The 23290-nt window shown below is 44.9% G+C and overlaps 1 protein-coding gene across 2 annotated transcripts in view; it reads right to left on the bottom strand.

Annotated features, from left to right (window-relative positions):
* Positions 1-23290, bottom strand: part of HIF1A (hypoxia inducible factor 1 subunit alpha) — a 650717-nt gene that overhangs the window by 139346 nt on the left and 488081 nt on the right. For both annotated transcript variants that reach the window (XM_069638929.1, XM_069638928.1), the window contains exons 12-13: positions 18649-19031; positions 7189-7297 (exon numbers count right to left, since the gene is read on the bottom strand). In XM_069638929.1, the coding sequence (XP_069495030.1) occupies positions 7189-7297; positions 18649-19031 (492 nt within the window). The remainder of the gene's footprint in view (positions 1-7188; positions 7298-18648; positions 19032-23290) is intronic.

Genomic DNA, 23290 nt, shown 5'->3' with positions numbered 1-23290 from the left:
AAGAAGTTCAGCATGAGAGTTGAGAAAGGGTGACGCACCATGAATGTATGAGTCCATAAAAGTCAAATCCAGCATTGTCCACAAGACGGTTATGGTGAAACCAGAATGCATCAGGACAGACTCCTACAGAAATAGGCTTGAGTGCGGTGAAGGGGAGGAGGGTAGAAGAATCAAGCAAAACAGGCAACACCTGTGTGCAAGAGTGGGGGGGCACAAGGGAACATCACGGGGGGACCAGAGGGAGTAACATAAGTTGGTGCATGCCTACCTGCTGTCTGAGCAGGGGGTCGGGCCCTGGGTCCTCCTGGTCCGAACAGGTCCAAACAGGAATTCCCCTTTTCTTCATCTGCCCTTGGCTTAGGACGCCCAGGCGAGACACGGCCTTGATCTAATAGTTAGGAGCAGGAAGGAAGAGGCAGGGCAAAGAAGGTGGGTGGTGCTTGCTAAGTGGTGAAAAAGAGCGGCAAACAGGAAGGCACCAGGTGGGCGTGGCTTGCTAAGTGGTGAAAAAGAGCAGCAAACAGGAAGGCACCAGGTGGGCGGGGCTTAGGCCAGGTGACCTAGATCCGCTTGCAACTGCTCCCCATCTGCAAAGGAAAAGAGGCTGGAGGGCTCCTTAAGTGGTGAAAAAGAGCGGCAAACAGGAAGGCACCAGGTGGGTGGGGCTTGCTAAGTGGTGAAAAAGAGCGGCAGGCAGGAAGACACCAGGTGGGCGGGGCTTAGGCCAGGTGACCTAGGTCCACTTGCACCTGCTCCCCATCTGCAAAAGAAAAGAGGCTGGAGGGCTCCTTAAGTAGGGAAAAAGAGCAGAAAACAGGAAGGCACCAGGTGGGCGGGGCTTGCAGGAAGGCACCAGGTGGGCGGGGTTTAGGCCAGGTGACATAGATCCACTTGCACCAGCTCCCCATCTGCAAAAGAAAAGAGGCTGGAGGGCTCCTTAAGTAGGGAAAAAGAGCTGCAAACAGGAAGGCACCAGGTGGGCAAGGCTTGCTAAGTGGTGAAAAAGAGCGGCAAGCAGGAAGGCACCAGGTGGGCGGGACTTGCTAAGTGGTGAAAAAGAGCGGCAAACAGGAAGGCACCAGGTGGGCAGGGCTTGCTAAGTGGTGAAAAAGAGCAGCAAACAGGAAGGCACCAGGTGGGCGGGGCTTAGGCCAGGTGACCTAGATCCACTTGCACCTGCTCTCCATTTGCAAAGGAAAAGAGGCTGGGGGTTCCTTAAGTAGGGAAAAGGAGCAGCAAACGGGAAGGCACCAGGTGGGCACGGCTTGCTAAGTGGTGAAAAAGAGCGGCAAACAGGAAGGCACCAGCTGGGCGGGGCTTGCTAAGTGGTGAAAAAGAGCGGCAAACAGGAAGGCACCAGGTGGGTGGGGTTTAGGCCAGGTGACCTAGATCCACTTGCACCTGCTCCCAATCTGCAAAGGAAAAGAGGCTGGAGGGCTCCTTAAGTAGGAAACAAGAGCGGCAAACAGGAAGGCACCAGGTGGGCGGGGCTTGCTAAGTGGTGAAAAAGAGCGGCAGGCAGGAAGACACCAGGTGGGCGGGGCTTAGGCCAGGTGACCTAGGTCCACTTGCACCTGCTCTCCATCTGCAAAGGAAAAGAGGTTGGAGGGCTCCTTAAGTAGGGAAAAAGAGCAGAAAACAGGAAGGCACCAGGTGGGCGGGGCTTGCAGGAAGGCACCAGGTGGGCGGGGTTTAGGCCAGGTGACATAGATCCACTTGCACCAGCTCCCCATCTGCAAAAGAAAAGAGGCTGGAGGGCTCCTTAAGTAGGGAAAAAGAGCTGCAAACAGGAAGGCACCAGGTGGGCAAGGCTTGCTAAGTGGTGAAAGAGCGGCAAGCAGGAAGGCACCAGGTGGGCGGGACTTGCTAAGTGGTGAAAAAGAGCGGCAAACAGGAAGGCACCAGGTGGGCAGGGCTTGCTAAGTGGTGAAAAAGAGCAGCAAACAGGAAGGCACCAGGTGGGCGGGGCTTAGGCCAGGTGACCTAGATCCACTTGCACCTGCTCTCCATTTGCAAAGGAAAAGAGGCTGGGGGTTCCTTAAGTAGGGAAAAGGAGCAGCAAACGGGAAGGCACCAGGTGGGCACGGCTTGCTAAGTGGTGAAAAAGAGCGGCAAACAGGAAGGCACCAGCTGGGCGGGGCTTGCTAAGTGGTGAAAAAGAGCGGCAAACAGGAAGGCACCAGGTGGGTGGGGTTTAGGCCAGGTGACCTAGATCCACTTGCACCTGCTCCCAATCTGCAAAGGAAAAGAGGCTGGAGGGCTCCTTAAGTAGGAAACAAGAGCGGCAAACAGGAAGGCACCAGGTGGGCGGGGCTTAGGCCAGGTGACCTAGATCCACTTGCACCTGCTCCCCATCTGCCAAATGGAGGGTGAAAAAAGAGGTAGCGAGAGGGAGGCACAAAAGACACAAATAGAATGGGAGACAAATAGAGATAGATGAAGCATGCTAGTCTTTTGGGGAAGGAGGACAGAGCTAGCGAGGCAGAACTCGAAGTTAGTATGAGGGTGAAGCAATGAAGCGCAAGAGAAAGATGGAGGAAAAGAGTAGCAAGAGAAAACAGAAGAGATCTCAAATGAGGTGATGAGAGAAAGAGTAAATGAGAGCAGGAGAGACAGCAGCATAGAGGCGGCGACAGTTTGTGAGAGGGAGACACGTCATTGGAAAGGAGAGAGAGGAGAGAATGACAAAGGGAGAGTGAAGGGAAAGAGGTGTGAGGAACAACACAGTGAGTGCATAAGAAATACAATGGAGTTGTGATTGATCCAAAAAGAATGAGCAGAAATATTAAAGGCGTAACGCGAAAGCTGGAAGGTGCTTTTACACCAGATTGAAAGCAATATAGCGAAATGGTGAAAACGAGCCCAAAAAAGAAAAAGCATGACCCATCTTTTTTCAACACTTTTGTGGTGGGACCTCCTCAAACTGCCTATACAGAGGTGGGGCCTGATTCCCGCGCTCGCAGGATCGCTCTGTAAAAGATGGGGCCACTTTGAACATTTTTTTTCCAGGGCCACTTTCTTTTCCCAGTCCGTCTCCAAAGGGTAACAATGTCATTGGCATTGGAAAACACCAATGAGCTAGAATTGGACTAGACATCAATTAGAATGCTCTGTCAGAAATTCTGAAACACTTGTTTTGTTATAAGTAAGCTGTAACGTATATTATATAGGTGATTAATATATAGATATATACAGGCAATGCATATGTAGCCATAAAATAACTAACAATTGTTTTTGAAAAATCTTATTTGATATTGACAATTGTTAATGCGTTGATGGATAACATATGAATTTGTAATTGAATGTATGAATTCAATGTTTTGTTTTAATTTTGTTTTATATTATAAAATGTAATTTGTGAAAAGTTCAATGAACTAAAACACAATACATTTTTTATTTTTATTTAAACTATGTGTATTTAAGCGGGCAAGCATAAAGAGAACAGTCATTAAGGCAATAAAGTACCAGAGTTTGAATCAGCAATTTGGTATCTGAAAACATAAATAGTGAATGTTCTTAATATTAAACAACTAGCAACGACATGATGGAGCCAGAGATCAGAGGCATTTCTGAAAAGGAAGATCAGAATCAAAAATAAAATTATGAGCAGCCTCAGAAATAGTAAGTTGAATAGAAAAAAGAAAATCAAAGAAATAAAATTTAAGTGTACATTTATTTTTGGAAGGGTTTAGATGTAGCAAGGGGACTTGGCTATAGTGCACAATGAAAGATATGGAAACAAAGATCCAAGTAACATCAGAGTAGAGTTGCAGGTGAAAACTAAAAAACGGAATTACCAATGGTATGGTATACAAAGTCGATAGGATCAAGAACAGAAGTGGTGGGGACTCCTTAACCTGGGAAAGTTGGAAAGAGGTTTCGTTAAAAAAATAAATGATAACCAGGCCAGAACAAAACCAGAAATGCCAAATGAAGAAAAAGGAGCAACGTAGGTCGTCAACAGCATTGAAAGCAGCAGATAGACGTAACAGAACTAATAACTATAGTTTAGGGTGAAAGTGAAGTGATGAGATACAAAGAGCAGCTTCAGTAGATTAGCCAGGCATAAACTGACTGAAAAGAGGAACAAAGATCATTAAATGTAAGTGAAGTTGAACGGTTTGTACTGTTATCAATGGTCCTACTGACATAAGTATTGTGGGCTCTCAGTAGTTACTTGTAAATGTACAAACCTCTGCATGTTTTCCTTCTACTAATAAGTACATTTTTCAGAAAGTGTACTGTGTGGGCAATGTTGTGTGTGCATGTAAATTGACGAATTATACCTTATTACCACCCTATTCCGAAGTCTATACTCTGTCATGTTAGCAAAGTGAGCTCAGATCTAACTTGGTGGTAAACCCTTCCAAGCACCAGAAATTCGCTTTTCTAAGCCCGCACCAGAGGACACCAAGTCTGCCTAACAGTGGGCTACCTTAAGGAATCTCGACTCCACCTTATCTTTCCTGCACTACCTCTCATCCACCTGAACCTTGTGTGTGGATTCAGCAGCACCCTGAACCCGAAGTTAAGCACCTGATGTGCGCAGGTCTTTTTTGTCCTGTGGCTTTGTGGATTTTGTGAGGGGGTCTGAGGCCTGTTGGGAACACCGAGGCAGATTTCAAGGACAGAAGACGAAGTCTGCACACAAGAGGGACGAACGGCAGGGTCGAATACTGATTCTAGCCTGCCAGGTAAGCATACTAAGAAAGGAGAAATGGGGACCGGTGTTTTTCATTGCTGGGGTGGTTTCTATTAAATGTTCATTCCCCCAAAAACCCTGGCACTGCTCCGAAGGTAACAAGTGGAGCCTCTGCCCCACATATTTGCCCCAGCCACATATTTGTCATCCCCTAGCCCTTGCGGCACAATGTGAACAATGTATCTAGTTCTATCCATCTCTACTAAAGTGCAAGAAAGTTACTAGCAGAATAAAATAGAAAGGGGGAGCGGTCTGCATAGGTAAGTGGGAAGGAATCCATGTTGTGGCTTCTCAAGTCTCGTCATGCCTTGTTAATGACTTTGTACATCTTGTTCAGTCCTGAGACATTCGCAATAGAGAGGGTTCTCACCTCCTACACCCATCAAAATGCTTGGAATGCCGACAGGAACTCACGGAAAAGACTGCATTGCAAGCATTCTGACACCCCCATGCAAGTGCTTGAATGCTCCACAAAGTGCCCATACATACAACAGCTGTGGTTCACCATATGCAATGCTCAGATTTAAAATCACAGCGCCCCGCTTTTCTGCTGTGCATTCCACATTGCTCGTTTCCCAGTGAACATGCCAGGAACCGTAGTTGCATTCTCCCTCTTAACTTTTCCCCCATTGCCCATCTCAGGTTGTGTCTGGAAGCTCTATTCTTCTTGGTGTGCCCCCACATGCACGCAACACACGGCAACTTGAACCACACCCTTCCAAGAAAGGCTTAGACCCATGTAAACAAGTTGCAATATAAATGCTGAAAAGGTTTAATACATACTAAAGTACAAAACTAACCTCAGTAGCACTTATTTCACTGCTCAAAACAAATATACACCCAAAAAAAGATTCTGATCGAGATGCACAATTGTACATTTCTACACATTTCACCAGTAATTATTATTTAGATGTGCAAATAGCCTCACAAACCTTTGGAGCATACATTATTGCTTGGAATAGTGTCCCTTCCAACTGACTGCCCAAGACGAATGTGTCATCCTGCGAAAATGACCCTTCCCTCAGTCTATAATGTTTGATTTTGCAATACTCAGCTGTGTCATGCCATGTCAATTTACACTTTGCCAGGGCACAAACCACAGAGGCTACAATTAGTAGTTTAATTCCCTTGAACATTTTAACTGGCCCCCCTCGTTCCGATTTGTTTTGGTTCGAGAGGTGGCCTGTTTTTGTCTTGCAATCCTTTCTCATGTTGCTTGGCTCTTTTTTCATTATTTTCATATTTAATTTCTCTGTTTTGATTTGTCTTTTTTTTCCTTTCTGTTGTCTCCGGTTATTGATCTCCACCATTTCATGTATTATACCATCTCAATTTTGTAAAGCGCATTGGCGTAAGGCACTATAGAAAGAAAATAAACAATTGGCCCAACCTTCCTTTTGACTACCCGCCGATATGTTCCAGCCAGAGCCCCTCGCTCATGGTTTGTCACTACAAAGCTACAAGATGTGCTCTTTGCATTAGCAACTAACAGACAACCACCCCACATCTCAAGCATGCGTGCACCAAGCAACCATAGCAGTACCATACCAACATGTACCAGTAAGGGATTGTCTAGTATAGCTGGACGATTTGTTAGGGGGTTCGCATGCAAATGGGCATTAACATAATATTGCAAAGTATAAACATACCAATTGTTTACTTTTGTACGACTAACTTACTCAATGATTTCTACAAAGTACTGGTGGACCAAATCAATCAAATGCAGCGCTCTCGCACAAATCGAATACGAATTACCAACTAACCTTTCATCAACCCACCCTACAGACACCAACATCCCTACTCAGTACTGTAACACAAAAGCCAGATGCTGAACACCATTGACCCAAAGCACATGAACAAACTGGGTTCCCACACAAACTCGCATCATACTTAAGACCCACACGAGGGTATACCGAGGCTTGCTCTCTGTCACTGCACATTCAAACACAACTATAATAGTACCCTACCCATCTATTGCAGCTTGCCAAGTGTTCATGAAAAAGGCAAATATTGCTCTATGCGTGACCCAATAGCATAACCTAAAATAACAAAACCTCACGGGACTAAACTGCTTCACCAATAACATCTATTTGCTTTCTCGGTAGGCTGGGTGGATCCACTCAATTTGTTCTGTCCATTCGAAGCTTGAGTGGCAACTCTGATGTGAACAAATGCTAGCAACATGGCTGTGGCAGTACTGTGTTATCAGAATATACTGGGGAGGGCATAGGTCGTAGAGTTTTACCTTAAATATGCACTGCTGTGAAAAGCGTTGCAAATGGTATATATTATTTAAGTGTGGATAGAGAGCATTGATCATGCAAGCCACTTTACTTACTGTATAGCTAGCTGAGGCACTTATATAATTCTGTATTTTAATTGACCACATCAATGGATTGACTATACACACATTTGTACTTCTGGACAGTTACAGTTTCACTGAAATAACGATTGAATTGCTTCACATATCAAACACAAATACTTACAATTCCAACTGCTTCAAATAGTGATACATCGTGTTCCATCTTCCGCTTTCTCTGAGCATTTTGCAATGCTATCATCTTGGGGTTTAAATCCTCGTCCAGGGTAGTAGCGCTATAATAAATATTGTGCAACTATTACATGTCGATTAGAAAACCATGTTCCCATGCAAACGTTTCTACAATGTACAGCTTTTGTCAAATTAAATGCAAGAAAGGATTTTTCAATCATGGCACATTTACTCCAGTATTAACCCATCACTACACACCCTTTATCACAGTGAACTCCTGCTTGGTAATCTATGCGGAGCATGTGAATTTAAAATAAATGTTAGGTTAATGGGAATCATCCACAAGCTGAAAAACAAATTTTACTTGCTAGAAAGTCTTTATGCAGCTTGCATCTGTTTTTGAGTCGCATGGGATCTCATCCAATCTCCCCACATGTGTTGTGTGTGACTAAAAGTAGTCTTTCTGTGGCTTGTATGTGCCTAGAATCCCATGCTACGCATAGGCCGGCATTCAGTGGTTGGTGCAGAGTATTACATTTTATGCGGTTTTCAAATTCGAAAAGGGTGTCAACAGGGGGGGGTTCCTGTAACACCATCTCCATTATAGGTGTACAGTTACCAATGCTCCTTGATGGGCTGACCTCCACAGATTGTATTTTGTTTTAAAAACACTACTCTCTTGCGGGAAGAGTAGGTGCGGCACATAGGATGCTAAGCAGGTACAAGCCACAGAAAGAAGATTACGGGTTAATATTTGTCTTCTGGGGCTTGTTAACCTGCTTAGATCACATGCTCTGCATAGATTAGCAAGCAGTACCTGAAGAATACTGTGGGTGAGGGAATAGTTGCAAATAAATGCCTTAAGACTGCTTGACCAACTTGTGAATCTGTTTGTGCCCAAGTATCTACACAGTAGTGCTACATGAATATGTGCACCAAGCTCGATGTTTCTGATTTACAAATAGCTTATCATGGAACATTGCAAAAACAAAGAGGTGATGGCTGAAAGGTTTAGAATTAATCTTAAAACTATGGCAGTTGCTCTTGGCAAATGGAACATTTGCACGGAAAGAAAGTGTAGCTCCTGTATTACGTGTTAAATGTGACTTTGTTTTGAAGATAAGTGTTTTATTGGACAGCTTGTAACACTGTTGTATGCAACATACAATCAATCTTGCAACAGTTGCTTTAGTGAGTGGATCACCTTATCTTCCCGTTGCCATTGAAAAAATAATAATAGGTCTGGTTTCCTGACTTATTTTGTTTAATTGAGGTAGTACATAACGGCCCATCGAACATCAAGTGCAGGAAGCGCCGTTTGTTTGCAGAGTTTTGGAAGAAAGATGTTAGTTCTATGGACTGATTAACAAGGGATTTTGAGATCGATTTCGATGAAAATCTGCAATGTGTCCTTAAAACCACTTTGTTTTTGTGTCTGGACCAGAATGGTTCAGACATAGATAATTCTTGTAATTCACTTATCCTTCTTATGGATGTAAATGCAATTAGGAATGCCACCTTGTAAGTAAGGTCTTTTATAGCAGCCTTATGCATAGGTTCAAAAGGTGGACCCATGAGTTTACTTAACACAATGTAAAGATCCCTGCTCTGAAGCTGATGCGCTATTGGTGGGTAGGTATGTTTAACCTCTTCTATTAAAGCTGTGAAAATTGGAATTTTCACACAAAGACAATGTTGAGATATAGTGTATGCTGATAAAGCCTCTAAATGCACTTTACATGAGTTAAATGCTAGTTCTGAGTCTAATAGAGAATGAAGTTCCCTAAGCATGTTAGCTGCAGAACAGAAAACGGGACAGATGTCTTTTGGAACACCATATGACAAACCTTTTCCATTTGCTGAACTACCTATGTCTGGTATTGGGTTTTCATGCCTCTTTAGGAATAGACCTCAAAGACCAGTCCCCAGCAACAGAGTACCCGACGTCTGTCGTCCCGAGGGTATGCATTTACATCAACAGGTGCCTGTACCCAAGATGGCACCTGCAGGGATACTGACAAGCATTGAGACAGGGTTAGGCTGAACCAGAAAGACCAAAACTTCACATCCAGAATAAATGCTCAAAGCTGAGTGGGACAGGTGAGCGTGACGGGAGCGGCGTCTGACCAACAGATGCACTGTGCATCAAGGCAGTATCCAGACTGTTAAGATGGATTCTACTTTGGAACTGTTGACTTTTGGTCACAGGGCCCCAAACCATGTTAGGGTCGGACTTTATAAGAGCTAGGGAAGCTGTTTTATGATCAACCTGAAGCGTAATTTCTATTTCAGAAGCACATGAGTGCTTACTTGGGTTTTACTGGTCATTGAATCAAATGCCATTCAATTTGTCCAAATGGGGAATGCATATGGTTTTGTAAGGGTTTTGTGTGACCATATTCACCTGGTATTTGTATCTGCTTAGTGTGTAATCTAAAGGTCTAATAAATAATTGTATTTTTTTATATACTTGCCTGTATATCTGCAATTATTGGTGTGGCTCCGTGTGGACATTGTAACCCTAGTCCACTCTCCCACCCTTCTTGATACTAAGCCACTCTGCTTCCTCATCTTGATTGGGTTTGGCTAACCTCTCAATGTCTTCCCTGTTTACCATTATAGGGTGGCCTCCCGAAATCCTCCCATCAGGGCTGATTTTGAAAATCCATCTCAACATTTTCATTATCAGAATCATGTGCCGGGAACAATTGGGAGGTCTTACTCAGATATAACTAGGGATGTAAGTTACAAGCTGCTTTTCCTATTAAGAGTACAAATGTAATGCCCTTTGGAGTACAGCGATTTGAATAAGACTGATAAACACTTCTTGGTTAAAAAGATACCCAGAAAACACCTTACGCAATAATGTGGGATGAGTCTTTAACTTTGTACGGATAAAACTTCAAGAAAGGTATAGAAGACTGAAAGGCTTTAATGTTTGTAGGTGGTTCGTTTATAAAACAAATGCATAGCTAGAAAGCAATGGAGCGCCTTACAGTAAAGGAAGAGGAACATAGTATGGGGATCATCTTGTCAGTTTAAGGGCCTGGTCTGTTGGTGAAGTGTTCCTTGAAGGGCAGGGTGTCCAGATCTTTTCTGAATCACAGGCGGGAGGAATTCAGCCTGATGTTAGCAAGAAGGTTGTGCATGATGAGGGTGTCCAGTCAACTCGTCGAAAAAAAACTGGTCGACTGCAATTTGGTCGAAAACCATTCCGTCGAAAATTTTTTTTATTTATATATTTATTTTTGGGGTTTTCGTTTTGTTAAAAAATGGGTTTTTAGAGAAAAAAAGGGGGTTGGGGGGGGACCCCCCCCCAAAAAAAAAAAAAAAGGGTTAAAATAGAAAAAAAAAATTCGACGAAATGGTTTTCGACCAATTTGATTCGACCATTTGTCTGGTCGACCAATTTTTTTCGACGAATTGACTGGCAACCGTGCATGAGCATAGCAGGAGAATTCTTTTTCCTGTCTTCATGCACTTCTTGCATATAGTCGAGCAATAATATCTTGGCTCCTGGTGTTGCGTTGCCAACCCCCTCCTCTTCCCTTAGTTGGTGATCTTTTAGCCAAATTGGATGGCTCCTTGGACATTAGAACTTTGCAGTGATGAGGGCTATCTTGAAGGTGATGCAAGTCTGGGGGGCTAACTAATTAGTTCTTGAGAGTTGGGGGAAAGGTGGTTGAATTTCTTCAATCTTGTGATTAGGCTTGCTGGAGAGTGTTCAAGGGAGGGCAGAGTAGTGGTTGGGACAAATGCCAGGAGGGAATTGTCCTCCACATGGGAGAGCGCCAGGGACTTGACGATGGGTCCGACATCTGACACAGGGATGAAGTGCTTGGTTCAGCATAGGAGTTTGAGCTGGTACCATGCAGTGTGTGTCTTGTGGGAAACCAGAAGGAGTCAGACTAGAGATTAATATTTCAAGGGTGTTTGTTTGAAATAAACATAACATGCCTACCTGTCCCTATTGCGATGAGGGATTTACCCGTCTAAAAACTAAACTCAGGGTGTATGTCAATTGTTCCAATCAAAATTAGTCCTCAGTCTAAAACCTAATCTGGCCCTACCACCTTTAGAAAAAACTTAACATAATAATTAGCCAGAGCAGTAGCATTTTCACTCGGCTTCTTCTGGCCGAAGCTACTTGTGTTGCTCCCAAGTACTGTTCATCAGTCCAACGTGGGTTTCCAATAATTTGTCAAAGTAAGGTTTTCAGTATTCTCTGAAAGTTCAATATAACAAGGTTTAAGCCTTTATGTTATGTTGTCTTATACTGCGCACTGCTACCATTATTACGGTCTCCCGGTGCTTACGAGGCTCTGCAAGAAAGAGGGCAGGGTGGGTTAGTGAGGGTAGAAGGATGGGATAGATCCAGGAGAAACTGGAGTGTGCGTGTGCTGGCTTGCAGAGGAGTTGTGCGTGCATGGCTTGTTGTATCCATAATGTTAAGGCCCTGTGCCGCGGTTGTTTGTAGTATGTAAATGTTTGTTATGTTGGGTGTGTTTGTCATGCATGGTTTGGCTGGTAGCTTTGATTGTGTGTACTGGCTTGTATCTGGTAAGGGAAAGGTCCAGTATCTGGGATGGTTTGTTGTATGCGAAAGTTAGTTAAGTTGGGTGTTTTTATGTAGTTTGGCTAGCCTATAGAATGTGTATAGTACTTGACAGGTATGTTGGAGGGGAGCAGGGAGGTAAATACTTTGGATACTCTCACAGTTCTTCCAAGTATGTCCTCAGAGCTCATCCAGCTGCAAATCAATGCTACCCTCCAATTCTTCCAACTGTAGCACATTGGCCACCCCCCACCACACCTCCAAGCACAACACAGTCGCCACTCCCACAATTCCTCTAAGTCCGATACATTGACTACTCCCACTGGTCCCCCTCTATGCAGGAAGAATTACCAGACACAAAGTGTGCTTCTGAGTGCAGCAGGATTAAACAGCTAAAGTGACGCATGACTAAACTTCACAAATCTATGTGACACATGGCTAATCTTCACAGATCTATCTAATGTGAGGTTCTACGTTAAAATATCGAAGCCGAGAACCACACAGTCTTCTATGCCAAGGCCGAAGGTTCGCATTTCAAAATGTCAAATGCATTCATTCATGTCGGCTTCAGCATAGAAGGCTGCGTGGTTCTCAGTAATGTCCCCCACAATCCCCAACCCATAATGCTGAACAAGGGTACAGGTGGCACCCCGCTCCCATTGTTCGGCTTTGTGAGATTCAGGATTTTTGGTCATGCCGAATGCACACTAAACTCGCATTCAGGTTTTTCTTTTCCCTTGCATTTTCAGAGAATACCTAATGTGACACATGGCTAGTCTTCATAGTTCTAAATGTGATGCATGGTTAAGAGAGGAGGCGTTGGAAGCGGGGGTTAGTGGTTGGAGACTTTCCTACATTACCCACTGGTATTGCTGGCATTGCCAATTTTGTGCTGGTCATTGGCAGTTTAATAGCCATGTTTTCAGTCGTTTTCTGAAAGTGAGGTGGTCTTCTGTTGTACCAATTTCCTTGGCATGGTGTTCCATAGATTAGTAATAAGGCGCAAGAATGCAGTTCCTCCAAATTTCCTCTTCCGTATTGTTTTGTTTCAATTTGGAGGTTGTCGCTTCTTAGGTCTCTTCCTGGTTAGAAGCAGCTGATCTTGGCCTGGAGAAATGTGGATCCTTATCCGTGTAATGATTTGTGGGCAATGCAGAGCTGGTGTGACGTGGTCTCTTCTGTATAACGTAGGCTTCTCAGAGCTGGTGTGACGTGGTCTCTTCTGTTTAATCTCAGGAGTATCTTTGCTGCAGTGTTTTGGATGCGGTGTGAGCCATTCAGGCATTCCAAGGTAGAGACTGTTTGCATAGTCGACTCTTGACAATACTAGGGAGATGACTGTAAGGGTTCTATGTGGGGAAAGAGGTAGAAGAGCATCCCTCCGAGTAGTTTCAGGAGGTAGAAGCATTTCTTTGTAATAACAGTGACTTGTGGTTCCAGTGATAGTCCATTGTCCATGAGTATTCCTAGGTAATTTATCACGTTTTAAGTCTCCAGTTGGGATCCCATGGCAGGCAGCAAGTGCAGTTGAGAGTGGTTTGTGTTGCTCTCTGTGGGGTGAGACCATTATTTCTGTTTCGGATTAGTAATTTGTGGTCATTTGTCATCCAGTTGTATTTGTCAGTGAGGCAATTCTGAGTTGATTGGGTCTTGGGTCGTGGCTATCTTGACGATGAGCTGTGTGAGGTATGCGTAGTTGTAGGCGGTCAGTCCGTAGTTTTCAATTATTTTCATCAAAGGGAACATGTAGATGTTAAAGAGAGGAGGGGAGAGGCTGGAGCTTTGTGGCACTACACAGGAGATGTTTTTGGTGTTTGAGGTAAAAGGCACTAGGTAGGTCCTTTCGGTTTGATTTGTGAGGAAAGATTTTAGCCATTATAAGGTCGCATTCCACCAGTCTTTCCATTAGTGGTGTGTGACGGATTGTGTCGAACGCTGCTGACATGTATGAGGGCGGATTAAGTGCTGTTGTCTGCATTTATTTTTAAGTCGTCCCATATGGATAGGAGGGTTGATTACGTTCCTCTCTTGGGTCTGTAGCAGACTTGCGAGTGGTCGAGCGTTCTATTAGTTTCTACATAGCCAAGTAGAAATGTGTATGCATGGTTCTCCAGTATTTTCGCCGGGTAGGGCAGGTTGTATATAGGTCTGTAGTTGCTGCAGTCTTCTGCGCTTTCCAAATAGTTTTTTTTATCAGTGGTTTTATTTAAGATGATATTAATGGTTTCGGTACTATTCCTGTGCTTAGGATAGGTTCATCAGATGCGGAAGTGTGATGCTGGGGTGCTGTGGTCGAGGACTTTTCTGTAGATGCCCGGGAGGGCAAGGGTCGCTTGGAGAGCCTGCGAGGTTGGTGCTCTTTATTAGTGTAGAGAAACCCCTCAACGCTCACATCAGAAAAAATACAATCCACTAGGGGAAAAAGGCTGAGCATACCTCTTGCAAGGAGAACAGTTTTATTTCCACAAAAATAGAAATGCATCAGCAAAGAACTCTGCTGCCACGGAACGTTATGCCAAAATCAGTACGAGCAACACTTTTGAGACACAGCGTCATCAGTGACGTAAATTACATAATCTACAAATCTGCATGGCTGGTTGGTTGAGACTACAGATAGGCTGCTTGCTGCATGAGGCCAGGCCATTGGTCCCAGCCACTCCTGTCCATCTTCCACATGGGCTCCTCCTTTGCGTGTCATCAGGCATGAAGCTACAATTGGCAATTTATGATGTGCACCTGGTACTGCAAATATGGGCTAAAAGGATACTTCGAGGCCATCGCTTCTAACAAACTACAGCTCTATTCCAGACACGTTGGCGCCCAACCAAAGCTCCCCACCCTCGTTTTAGCTATGTTTTATGCTTCCCGGCACCTCACAGCACAAATAACGTGACCTATGGGGAAAGTAACTGATCCCTGTTTTCAGATCGTTTCAGATCGACTGTGGGTTCAACAGTTTTATGGTCGGTGTTCTGGGACTGATTGCTGCCATGGAATGCTAGGGATCTTGGGATTGGGGCATCTGAGTGCTATTCCTTGGAGCTGGGACGTGGAAGGTTGGAGGCTCGTGCTGCCCTTGCGGGATTGCTGTTCACATAGAGCTCTTAAACCCCTGGTGGCCTTGCAGGGCGTATTCCTTCTGGGATACAAATGCTGGCAACATGAGACAATCATGGCTCTATGAATCTCTGTAGCCCTGGTCTTTCTCACTGGTGCCCACGCTACAATCTATTCCCTATTCTTGCATGCATACACGTATGTCCATGTGCGTGTGGCTTGAGCTGTGGCCATGGCTGAAGCACAGAACTAAGCCTCGATTTCAATATGGCTGCAACTATCTAAGATGGAGTTTGGTTCCCTGTGTTCACTAAACAAAAACATACACCACTCTCCCTGCACTATAGCCCCTGTTAGCTCCCACCACCGCCCAAGTCCCTACTGCACGAGTCCAGGGTCATTCTGTTCAGCTCGGCAGTGTGTGGTTGAGTCGATTCCAGCAGGCCTGTTAAGGATTCCAAGTCAAGACTCTTCCAGTTTCTTTTCATTGTGGCATGTAATATTGCATTTCCGGGCAGTATGTGGGTTTGATGTTTGACGGAGAATGGTATCAGGTAGTGATCGCCCCATACCATAGGTATCAGTGGGGCAGATGCACAGATTCCTCCCCTACAGAAGATTGTGTCCAAGGTGTGTCCGGCATTGTGGTTGGATACATTTACTATTTGCTTGAAGTGGAGTGTTTCCAGGAGGACGCAGAGTGAGTTTGTTGTGGTTTTGTTCTCTCTTTCAAACCAGATGTTGTAGTCCCCCAGGACGATTATGTAGTCATAGTAGGTAGAAAGGCTGGCGATGTAGTCGGCAAGTTTCATTGCATAGTTTGGGTTGTAGGATGGCAGCATGTAGAGCAGAAGGAACAGTGTGTTGGCTTGGTCGTTGAGTTTGAGCTTGATGAGGAGGGATTGCAGTCTTCCATGTCAGTAGAGGGGAGTAGCATGGTGCAGATGTGCTTTTTGTGCGCCATTGTGATTCCGCCTCCTTTCCGTTTTCTCTGTTGACGTGTACTAGTTTGAAATTGTCCAGCATGCCTTCATGCGCAATAGTTTGGTAGTTGTCCGATAGCCATATTTCTGTGAGGAAACGCGTATCTGGGCCTTCCTCGCTTAGGAGGTCATATTTCTGTTTTGTTTTTAGCCATAGATCTTATGTTGAGTAAGCTGCAGTGTAGTCTGTCTTCCCTTGTGGGTTGTTTATTCTTTTGTGTGTCCCAGCCGGTGTTATGTTTGTCGGTTATCATTACTAGGGGTTGTCTCCTGGGTTGGGTTGCTTGTTGAGATTGTTCTTGGGTGTTCTATTTGGTTGTTGAGTAGTCTAATTAGGTTAATGGTGGGGTTGCTTAGTTTTGGTTCATGCAGGTTGGTAGGTTGTTTGAGCGTGGGTGCTTCATGCCAGTCTTTGGTAATGTAGGGCATGCTAATGGTTTTGGACTAGAGTTTGCCCCTGATTCGTATTTTTATTTTTCCAAAGGTGTTATCCAAGTTGATGTGTTTTGCTTTTTTGGTGTGTTTGGTTTGGCACCCTTTTGGGGTCCACGTTTCTGTGGGTTCTTGGTTGTGGGTTATTTGCTGATTGTCTGTTATCTATTGAGCTGGAGTCGTAGGTGGAGAGGTAGCGTGACAAGTCTTACGTTTTTGCGAAGGGGTTGTGAATTCTGGAGTGTAGGTTCCATCCTGTTGGGTTATGGCTTCCCTCATGTTTCCGTTTTCCTTCTTTGCTTCTTGGCATGAATGTGCTATGTGTTTATTGTTTGTGTAGGGTTTGTGGTGCAAGTTTCCCAGGGCGGGTGTATGTTTGGGTCGGCAGCTTCCTGGTTCCCAGTTATATTTCCTTAGTTCTGTGGTTTCATTTTAGGTTTGTGTGTATGTTTGTTTGTATACAAGTGTTGTGTGCCCTCGTGGTTAGGTTATTTCCTAGTTCCAGTCACATTTCCATGCTTTCCTGGTTTCCTTTTGGGTTGGTGTGGTGTGAGTGTGCAATGCTGTGCAGGGCTCTGCTTCACTGCGATGCAGGTCTCACTGTATCTGTTGGATTTTGTGCTTGAGTAGGGTTCACAGTGGCGAGGGCCTCCATGTGGTGTCCCAGTATTGCTTCACAGTGGCGTATGCCTCTTTAGGGTAGTATCATTGTGTGCTGTTGTCAGTTCCCAGAGGCAAAGGTTCATTGTAGTTGCCCCAGGCTGCCTCGCAGTGGTGAAGGTCTCTGTTTTGTAGTTGAGCTTGTGCTAGAGTTGGGTGCACTGGGTTCCGGCCCACTCAATAGAGATCCAGTGCTAAGTTGTGGGTGGACTTCTGTTTGGTCCACCTTATGGAGAGATGTGCACCAAGGTGTAGTTGGGCCTAGTAAAGACCTGTGGGGTTCAGGTCTGAAGCCGTGGTGGGAGTTGAGCTGTGGGCGAATGCAGTATTAACAATATTATTATAGCCCCGTTATTTAGGTTCTAACTGCAATCTTACGTTTGCGGCAGGGAGGTTTGCCCTAGTGTTTCGGCAGGCAGTGAAATCTGTGTTCTGCGGGATAGGGAGTGAGAGTAACCAGACTAATGGCAAGGACTTTCCAATCCTAGACCACCTTTTACCTCGTATCGGCCCACCAACAGACATACCGTGGCTGGTATGTGGATTGGGCTAAACCAGTCCCAAACTCCCCCATATCAAGCCAGGATGCACACACTCTTCCACTTAGCCTGGGAAAATCTAGGTTTTGCTGGGGGAAGGACTTACCATATATGGCTTTTTGGGCAGGGCAAAAAACATGTGGCACAGCCATTTTGAATATTTTTAAAAAGCATTTTGGAGCAGAGCAAAACAAATATATATGCGGGAAAAAATGTACAACACAGTAGAAAATATTAACTGCCATGAGCCAGTCTTAGAAATATTTTAAAAAAATGCAACAAAAAGAGAAAGCTAGAGGGATAAGTGTGAAGACCACTATAAGGCAGTGGTCTTCAAACTCTGCAGTTGCCCCGGATGTGCAGGTGGTCGATTTAAAAAAAGGATTAAGGCAAATGCTTTTAATAGGAAATCTGCTTATAGTTTTGGCAACTCCTTTACGAAAGGGGGGGGAGGGGACGGTATGAGCAGGTTTCAATATCTCCTGTAAGATAAGATGTGCTATAGTAAAACAAAGTTATCTCGCCAAGGTGACCCAGTTCACCCGCACTAGTAGCTAGAAGGCCTCGCCAGTGCCCTAAAAAGAGATGAGCTGAGTAAGGAGGTTAAAGTAAAAGAATGTACGTGCCTCCAAATGTCAGGACACGGTTCACGCCATAGGTAAATGTGGGGGTTCGAATGATTTCAATTGAGGGAAAGCTGCAAAAAGAAGATCTTTCCACTGGGGAAGTGGCAGAAGAAAGGGATCAGAGAAGAAGAGCCAGGTATCACCACTGAGGGTTAGTTGGATTGTGGTGGGTTGGTTTAGGACAGGCAGGTGCGAGCATAAGAGGGAAAATAACGGAAAGCCCAAGAGAGGAATTCCCAGGAGAAAGCAGTCAAAAATGTGAGTGTGGTAGGAAGAGATGGGAAGGACAGAGATTTAATGAAAGCCATCAGGGCATGCTCTTCATTACGGTGGGGCAAGGAGAAAAGGGATAGAGGTAATGTGGAAGGGCCAGGGCCAGAGGTCAAAATGGTTTACTCTTACTGCAATGCCCTTAATGCTCTGCAGCACCTTGGACCAATAAGATTTGGGGGCTAAGGGCGGGGGGGGGGGTGGACTGAGCACTGTGCTGCCCATTGGGGGCCTAAACAAGGTAATTTAATTCATAAATCATGCAGTACTTGTAAGCCGGAAAATGATTGGTCACAGTAACAAGATGGCAATGCTTAATAAGCAAAGATATACCTTTTACTTAAAATGATTGGCGGTATCGAGTTTGGAGTTCCAGGGCGAAGGCCCAACCGTTCAGATATTCCTTTTGCAGTACAACCAGGCGAAGAGGCTAGACTACCACTACATGGAGATGCTGGGGCCGTTTTTTCCTCTTTTTGTGTATGCTTAGGTGACCAGGAATCAAGGAGTTTCTTTATATCAATATTTTCTATTTCAGCTGGTTTAAATTCATCTGTGGTTGGTGCAGGTGTTGGAGACGGTTGAAATATTGGACCCATACTTTGCGTACTCGAACTTGCGCTCTCCAGAGGGGAAAGTTGATCAAAGGAGTGCAGCTGAAAATCATCGTCCATTGGGATGTATGGTGCCAACATCTCCAAATCTAAATCGGTTTCCTAAATACAAAAGGAAGTAGATACATTTATATGCATAATTCAAAGCATCACTGACTGAAGCAGCCATACACAAATATTAAACTTCAATATTTTGCAAACTTGTCCCCAAACCAGAATAAATCCTGCAAACCTAAATTGGCAATGCATCCTTTCAATACAGCATAAAAATGTAACAATCATTTAAAAAATGGCATCCCTTAGCTTTCCACCCATTCACAATAGTCATATTTGTGGGGCAGTTACAGTTAAAAAGACAAACATAAATGATAACAGGCCAAGACCGAAATGCACATTGAGATTGGCTACTCTCAAGTGTCTTTTCACAGTTCACTAAAATAGGGTGGGTTCTCAGAACGCTTACCCAGGGCTCGGTCCTTTTTGAACCCCTCCTCCATCAAAACGTAGGCTGTAGTTAATTACCTCAAAGCCATGAGGGTGTCACATGACTATTCTTTGTTTCTCTGTTTGACAGAGGAAGTGGCCATCCTTGGCCACTAGATGTGTATGTTCCAAGACTGGGAGGTGTAGTCAGCCTGAACCTGGTTCTGACTGGCATATGCAGATGTCTGCCTGGCACTGCGTGGAGCCATCCCTTTGTGCGAGATCTTTACAGAATGCGTGGGTGTGCGTGGAGAGTTGGTCTGCAATCGACAGACAACCCTTCTGTTTGAATCATGATTGGTGTATGGTTGCGTGTGATGTTCACTCACCGATTCCCAAGGGGGATAAAAGCAGACCTCCTTGCCCACAGCTGCATATGGAGGCTTCTTTCTGCTTCGTTAGATGGATTTTGAAGGAAGGTAAGGAGTTCTATGGATTGATCAACGTGGAACTTTGAAATAAACTTAGGTGAGAACCTAGGATGTGTTCTGAGGACAACCTTGTCCTTGTGCATTACTCTTTGATCCTGTGTTCAGAAAGGCCTGCTGCTAAAGGAAGGACTGGTCCACACCTGCAACATTTGGCACTCCTGATAATCCGACAGTGAAGCTCTCTCTCCTAAGAAAACCAGAAGAAATCCAGATTAATACTGCTTTCATGTGATACGATGTGGACAACTGGATCAGAGTTTCTGACCAGAGGAATAGTCTTTCTGAGGCTCCTGAACGTGCCTGCATCGCGAGATCTAGAAGCCTATGCCCCTTTGCTGCCGAGACACCAAAGACTCTTCAAGCTGAACTGAACCAAGAGCCTTTCACCAAGGAGGCCAGGAAAGCGATCTGGTTTGGTCTACCCTCACCTGGGAAGGTCCTGAGGCAGTGCTGCCTCAAATCCTGGGACCACACAGCTGACCCCACCACCGTGGTCCGACAACCAGGGCAGACTTCTCTGGTAGGACTTCAGCCTTTCATAAATATCCGCTCTACCTTGGGGTCCTGACAAACTGACCCCCATCTTCAGAAACCAAATCCTGTGCCTGAGGACTAAAGAGGAACCCTGCACTGATGACTAACACCGACTGCAACGGTCACTCCTGTCTGCCTCGGACCTGGGAATCACTAGATTTAGAATAATTGCACTTCTCAAGCGTCTGAGGTTCTATCCCCGTGCTTGTTGCTAAATAACCAATGAAGTAACCACCACTGGAAACTGCTGCTCATGTACTGCAGAAGTGCGTTTTAGTTGCCAGTGTATTTCTCTTTTGTTTTAATTTTTAGAATCAGAATCAACCCAGGGGGAAGATTCCGAGAGGCTATCCTATTATATTGAACAGGCACAAGACACTTAGTTTAGACAAACTATATCAAGGTAGGTGAGTGAGCAGTAAGGCCTTACCATTGGAAGATGTGGGGTGGTGTATTGGCTAAGTGCCCCCCCCCCTCCCCGAGAACTCCAAACGCCCAAAAAAATATATATATTTATTAGGCCTGAACAAACGCAGTCTTCAACTAAAAGGTTACATGTGATTTTATCGAATTATCAAACAATTAATCAATTTTGAACGAATAAAAAACATCTAAAAATAAAGGAATTCATTTTCCATTGTTTGGGGGGGGGGGTCCTCCTTGCCCCCACCCTCTTTCTCTTCTTACTACTTTTCGCCCCACCCTTAAAACAACTATTCCCATTCACAACCACATGTATGGGATACATTATTCACCGTAATTGTATTTCTGTAACTTGTATATGCTTAGATTCACATGCTCTGCATAGTCGACATCTAGTCTCAGTCGCTGAGTATTACAAGATTTGTTTTTCAAAACTCAAAAACGAACGTCGACACAGCGCGTTAGTAATACTATCCCTAGTGTGACGTGTACTGTACCCATGGCCCTTCATGCGTCGAGATACCTCCGATTGTTTCTGACATGATGTTACAAGAAGTGAAGCGCGAGTACAGATGTGATAAAGCAGAAACAGTGATAACCCAGAAAACATCTATGTGCCTACTACTCCAGTAGGGGAGGAAGGGTGGACACATGTGAATCTAAGCAGATACAGGCACCAGAAATACAATTACGGTGAGTAATGCATCTCTTCTGAAGCTTGTGGACCTGCTTAGATCAAATGCTATGCATAGATCAGCCAGCAGCATCTGGAGAAGGCGGTGGGAAGTGAGAAAGTACAGCAGCAAAGCAATGTTTTAGGACTGCTTGTCCACCTGTCAATCTGCTTTAAGTGCTTGCAAATGCAATAATGCCATGTGAACGTATGGATGGAACTCCATGTAGCAGCTTTGCAAATGGCATCTAGAGGGACATTTGCAATGAAAGCTAAGGTAGCTCCTGTACCTCTTGTAGAGTCGGCCATGGGGGTGAAAGGTAAGACTTTCTTGGATAGGGAATAGCAGACCTGTATGCACCAGATTATCCCTCTGGAGATGTTGCTCTTGGATATGTGATCGCCTTCTCTCCCAGGTGCCAGGGAAACAAAGAGTTAGTGTGTTTTCCTTAGAGGTTTAGTTTTGTTCACATAGTACAAGACGGCCCTCTGTACATCAAGCATATGGAGGCTTCTTTCTGCTGCGTTAGATGGATTTTGAAGGAAGGTAAGGAGTTCTCTAGATTGATCAACGTGGAACGTTGAAATAAACTTAGGTGAGAACCTAGGATGTGTTCTGAGGACAACCTTGTCCTTGTGCATTACTCGACCTTGAAATGCAAATTGAGCAAACCACAGACAAAGGGAAACCAGCTCTACTACTGCTCCTTGATCTGTCTGCAGCCTTCGATCTGGTAGATCACAAGACCCTATGCAGACACTTCAAGGAGGAAGCCCATTTCTCACAGCAAGTCACTTCCTGGATCACCTTTTTGGAAAACAGGCTTATGAGAGTATTCTCTGATCAAGCATGTGCCACCCTCACGCCCATACGCTGTAGATTCCCACAGGGGTCCTGCACCTCCCCAAACCTCTGCAACATTTTCACTCTCCCACTCTTCAATGACCTTGACAATCACGGCGTAATGTACACCAACTACGCCGATGATACACAAGTACTACTCCCACTCACTGGCTCTTATGAACAAGACGCCGCCACACTCAATAACACCTATGGCATCATCCAGGGCTGGATGGCGGCTAATGGCCTTTGTCTCAATGGAGATAAGACCGAAATACTCATGGTAGGTCCCAAACAAATCCTCAACAAACTTGACAGCAAATACTTGTCATTCATCATTGACAACACCACTATCGCAACATCAGCAGCAGCCAAAACTCTAGGAGTGTACATAGACGCCACCTTGTCTATGTCAAGGCAAGTTAGCGTTATCACCTCATCGGCTGCACTTACTACAAAGATCATAAACGCAGTCAAACCCTACCTCTCCCCCAAAAACTGCCCATCTATAGCCAGAGCCACAGTAGGTGCAAGGTCAGACTACTGTAATGTTCTATTGCTAGGCACATCAAAAACCACACAAAACAAAGCCATCAGAGCTGTCCTCAGCATTCCTAAGAGGGAGCACATTTCCCAAGCAAGGAGGGATGCCCACTGGCTCCCAGTTAAAGAACGCATCCTTTTTAAAGCCCTCTCAATCACGCATTCATGCCTCGCCAATACAGCAACACCCTACCTCTCAGAAACCATTCACCGTGCCACCTCAGAAGGGCCCAAGAGAGCCCAACACTGCAACCAGCTCACAGTCCCAACCTTCAGACGAGCCAAAGCAGGAGGCGCAAGCTAAACAGTCTTAGCCCCAAAACACTGGAATGCACTACCACTAGATCTCGGAAAAGAAACCTCACACTCAGCGTTCCGTAAGGCTCTTCCATTAGAAAATTTACCACAAACGCACCCCGCCCAATAAGCGAAA

This window comes from Ambystoma mexicanum, chromosome 14 (genome assembly GCF_040938575.1).
Source record: "Ambystoma mexicanum isolate Mex_15411 chromosome 14, UKY_AmexF1_1, whole genome shotgun sequence".
NCBI classification, from domain to species: domain Eukaryota; kingdom Metazoa; phylum Chordata; class Amphibia; order Caudata; family Ambystomatidae; genus Ambystoma; species Ambystoma mexicanum.
The sequence above is the reverse complement of the archived record's forward strand: the minus strand, read 5'-3'. Positions and strand labels throughout refer to the sequence as shown.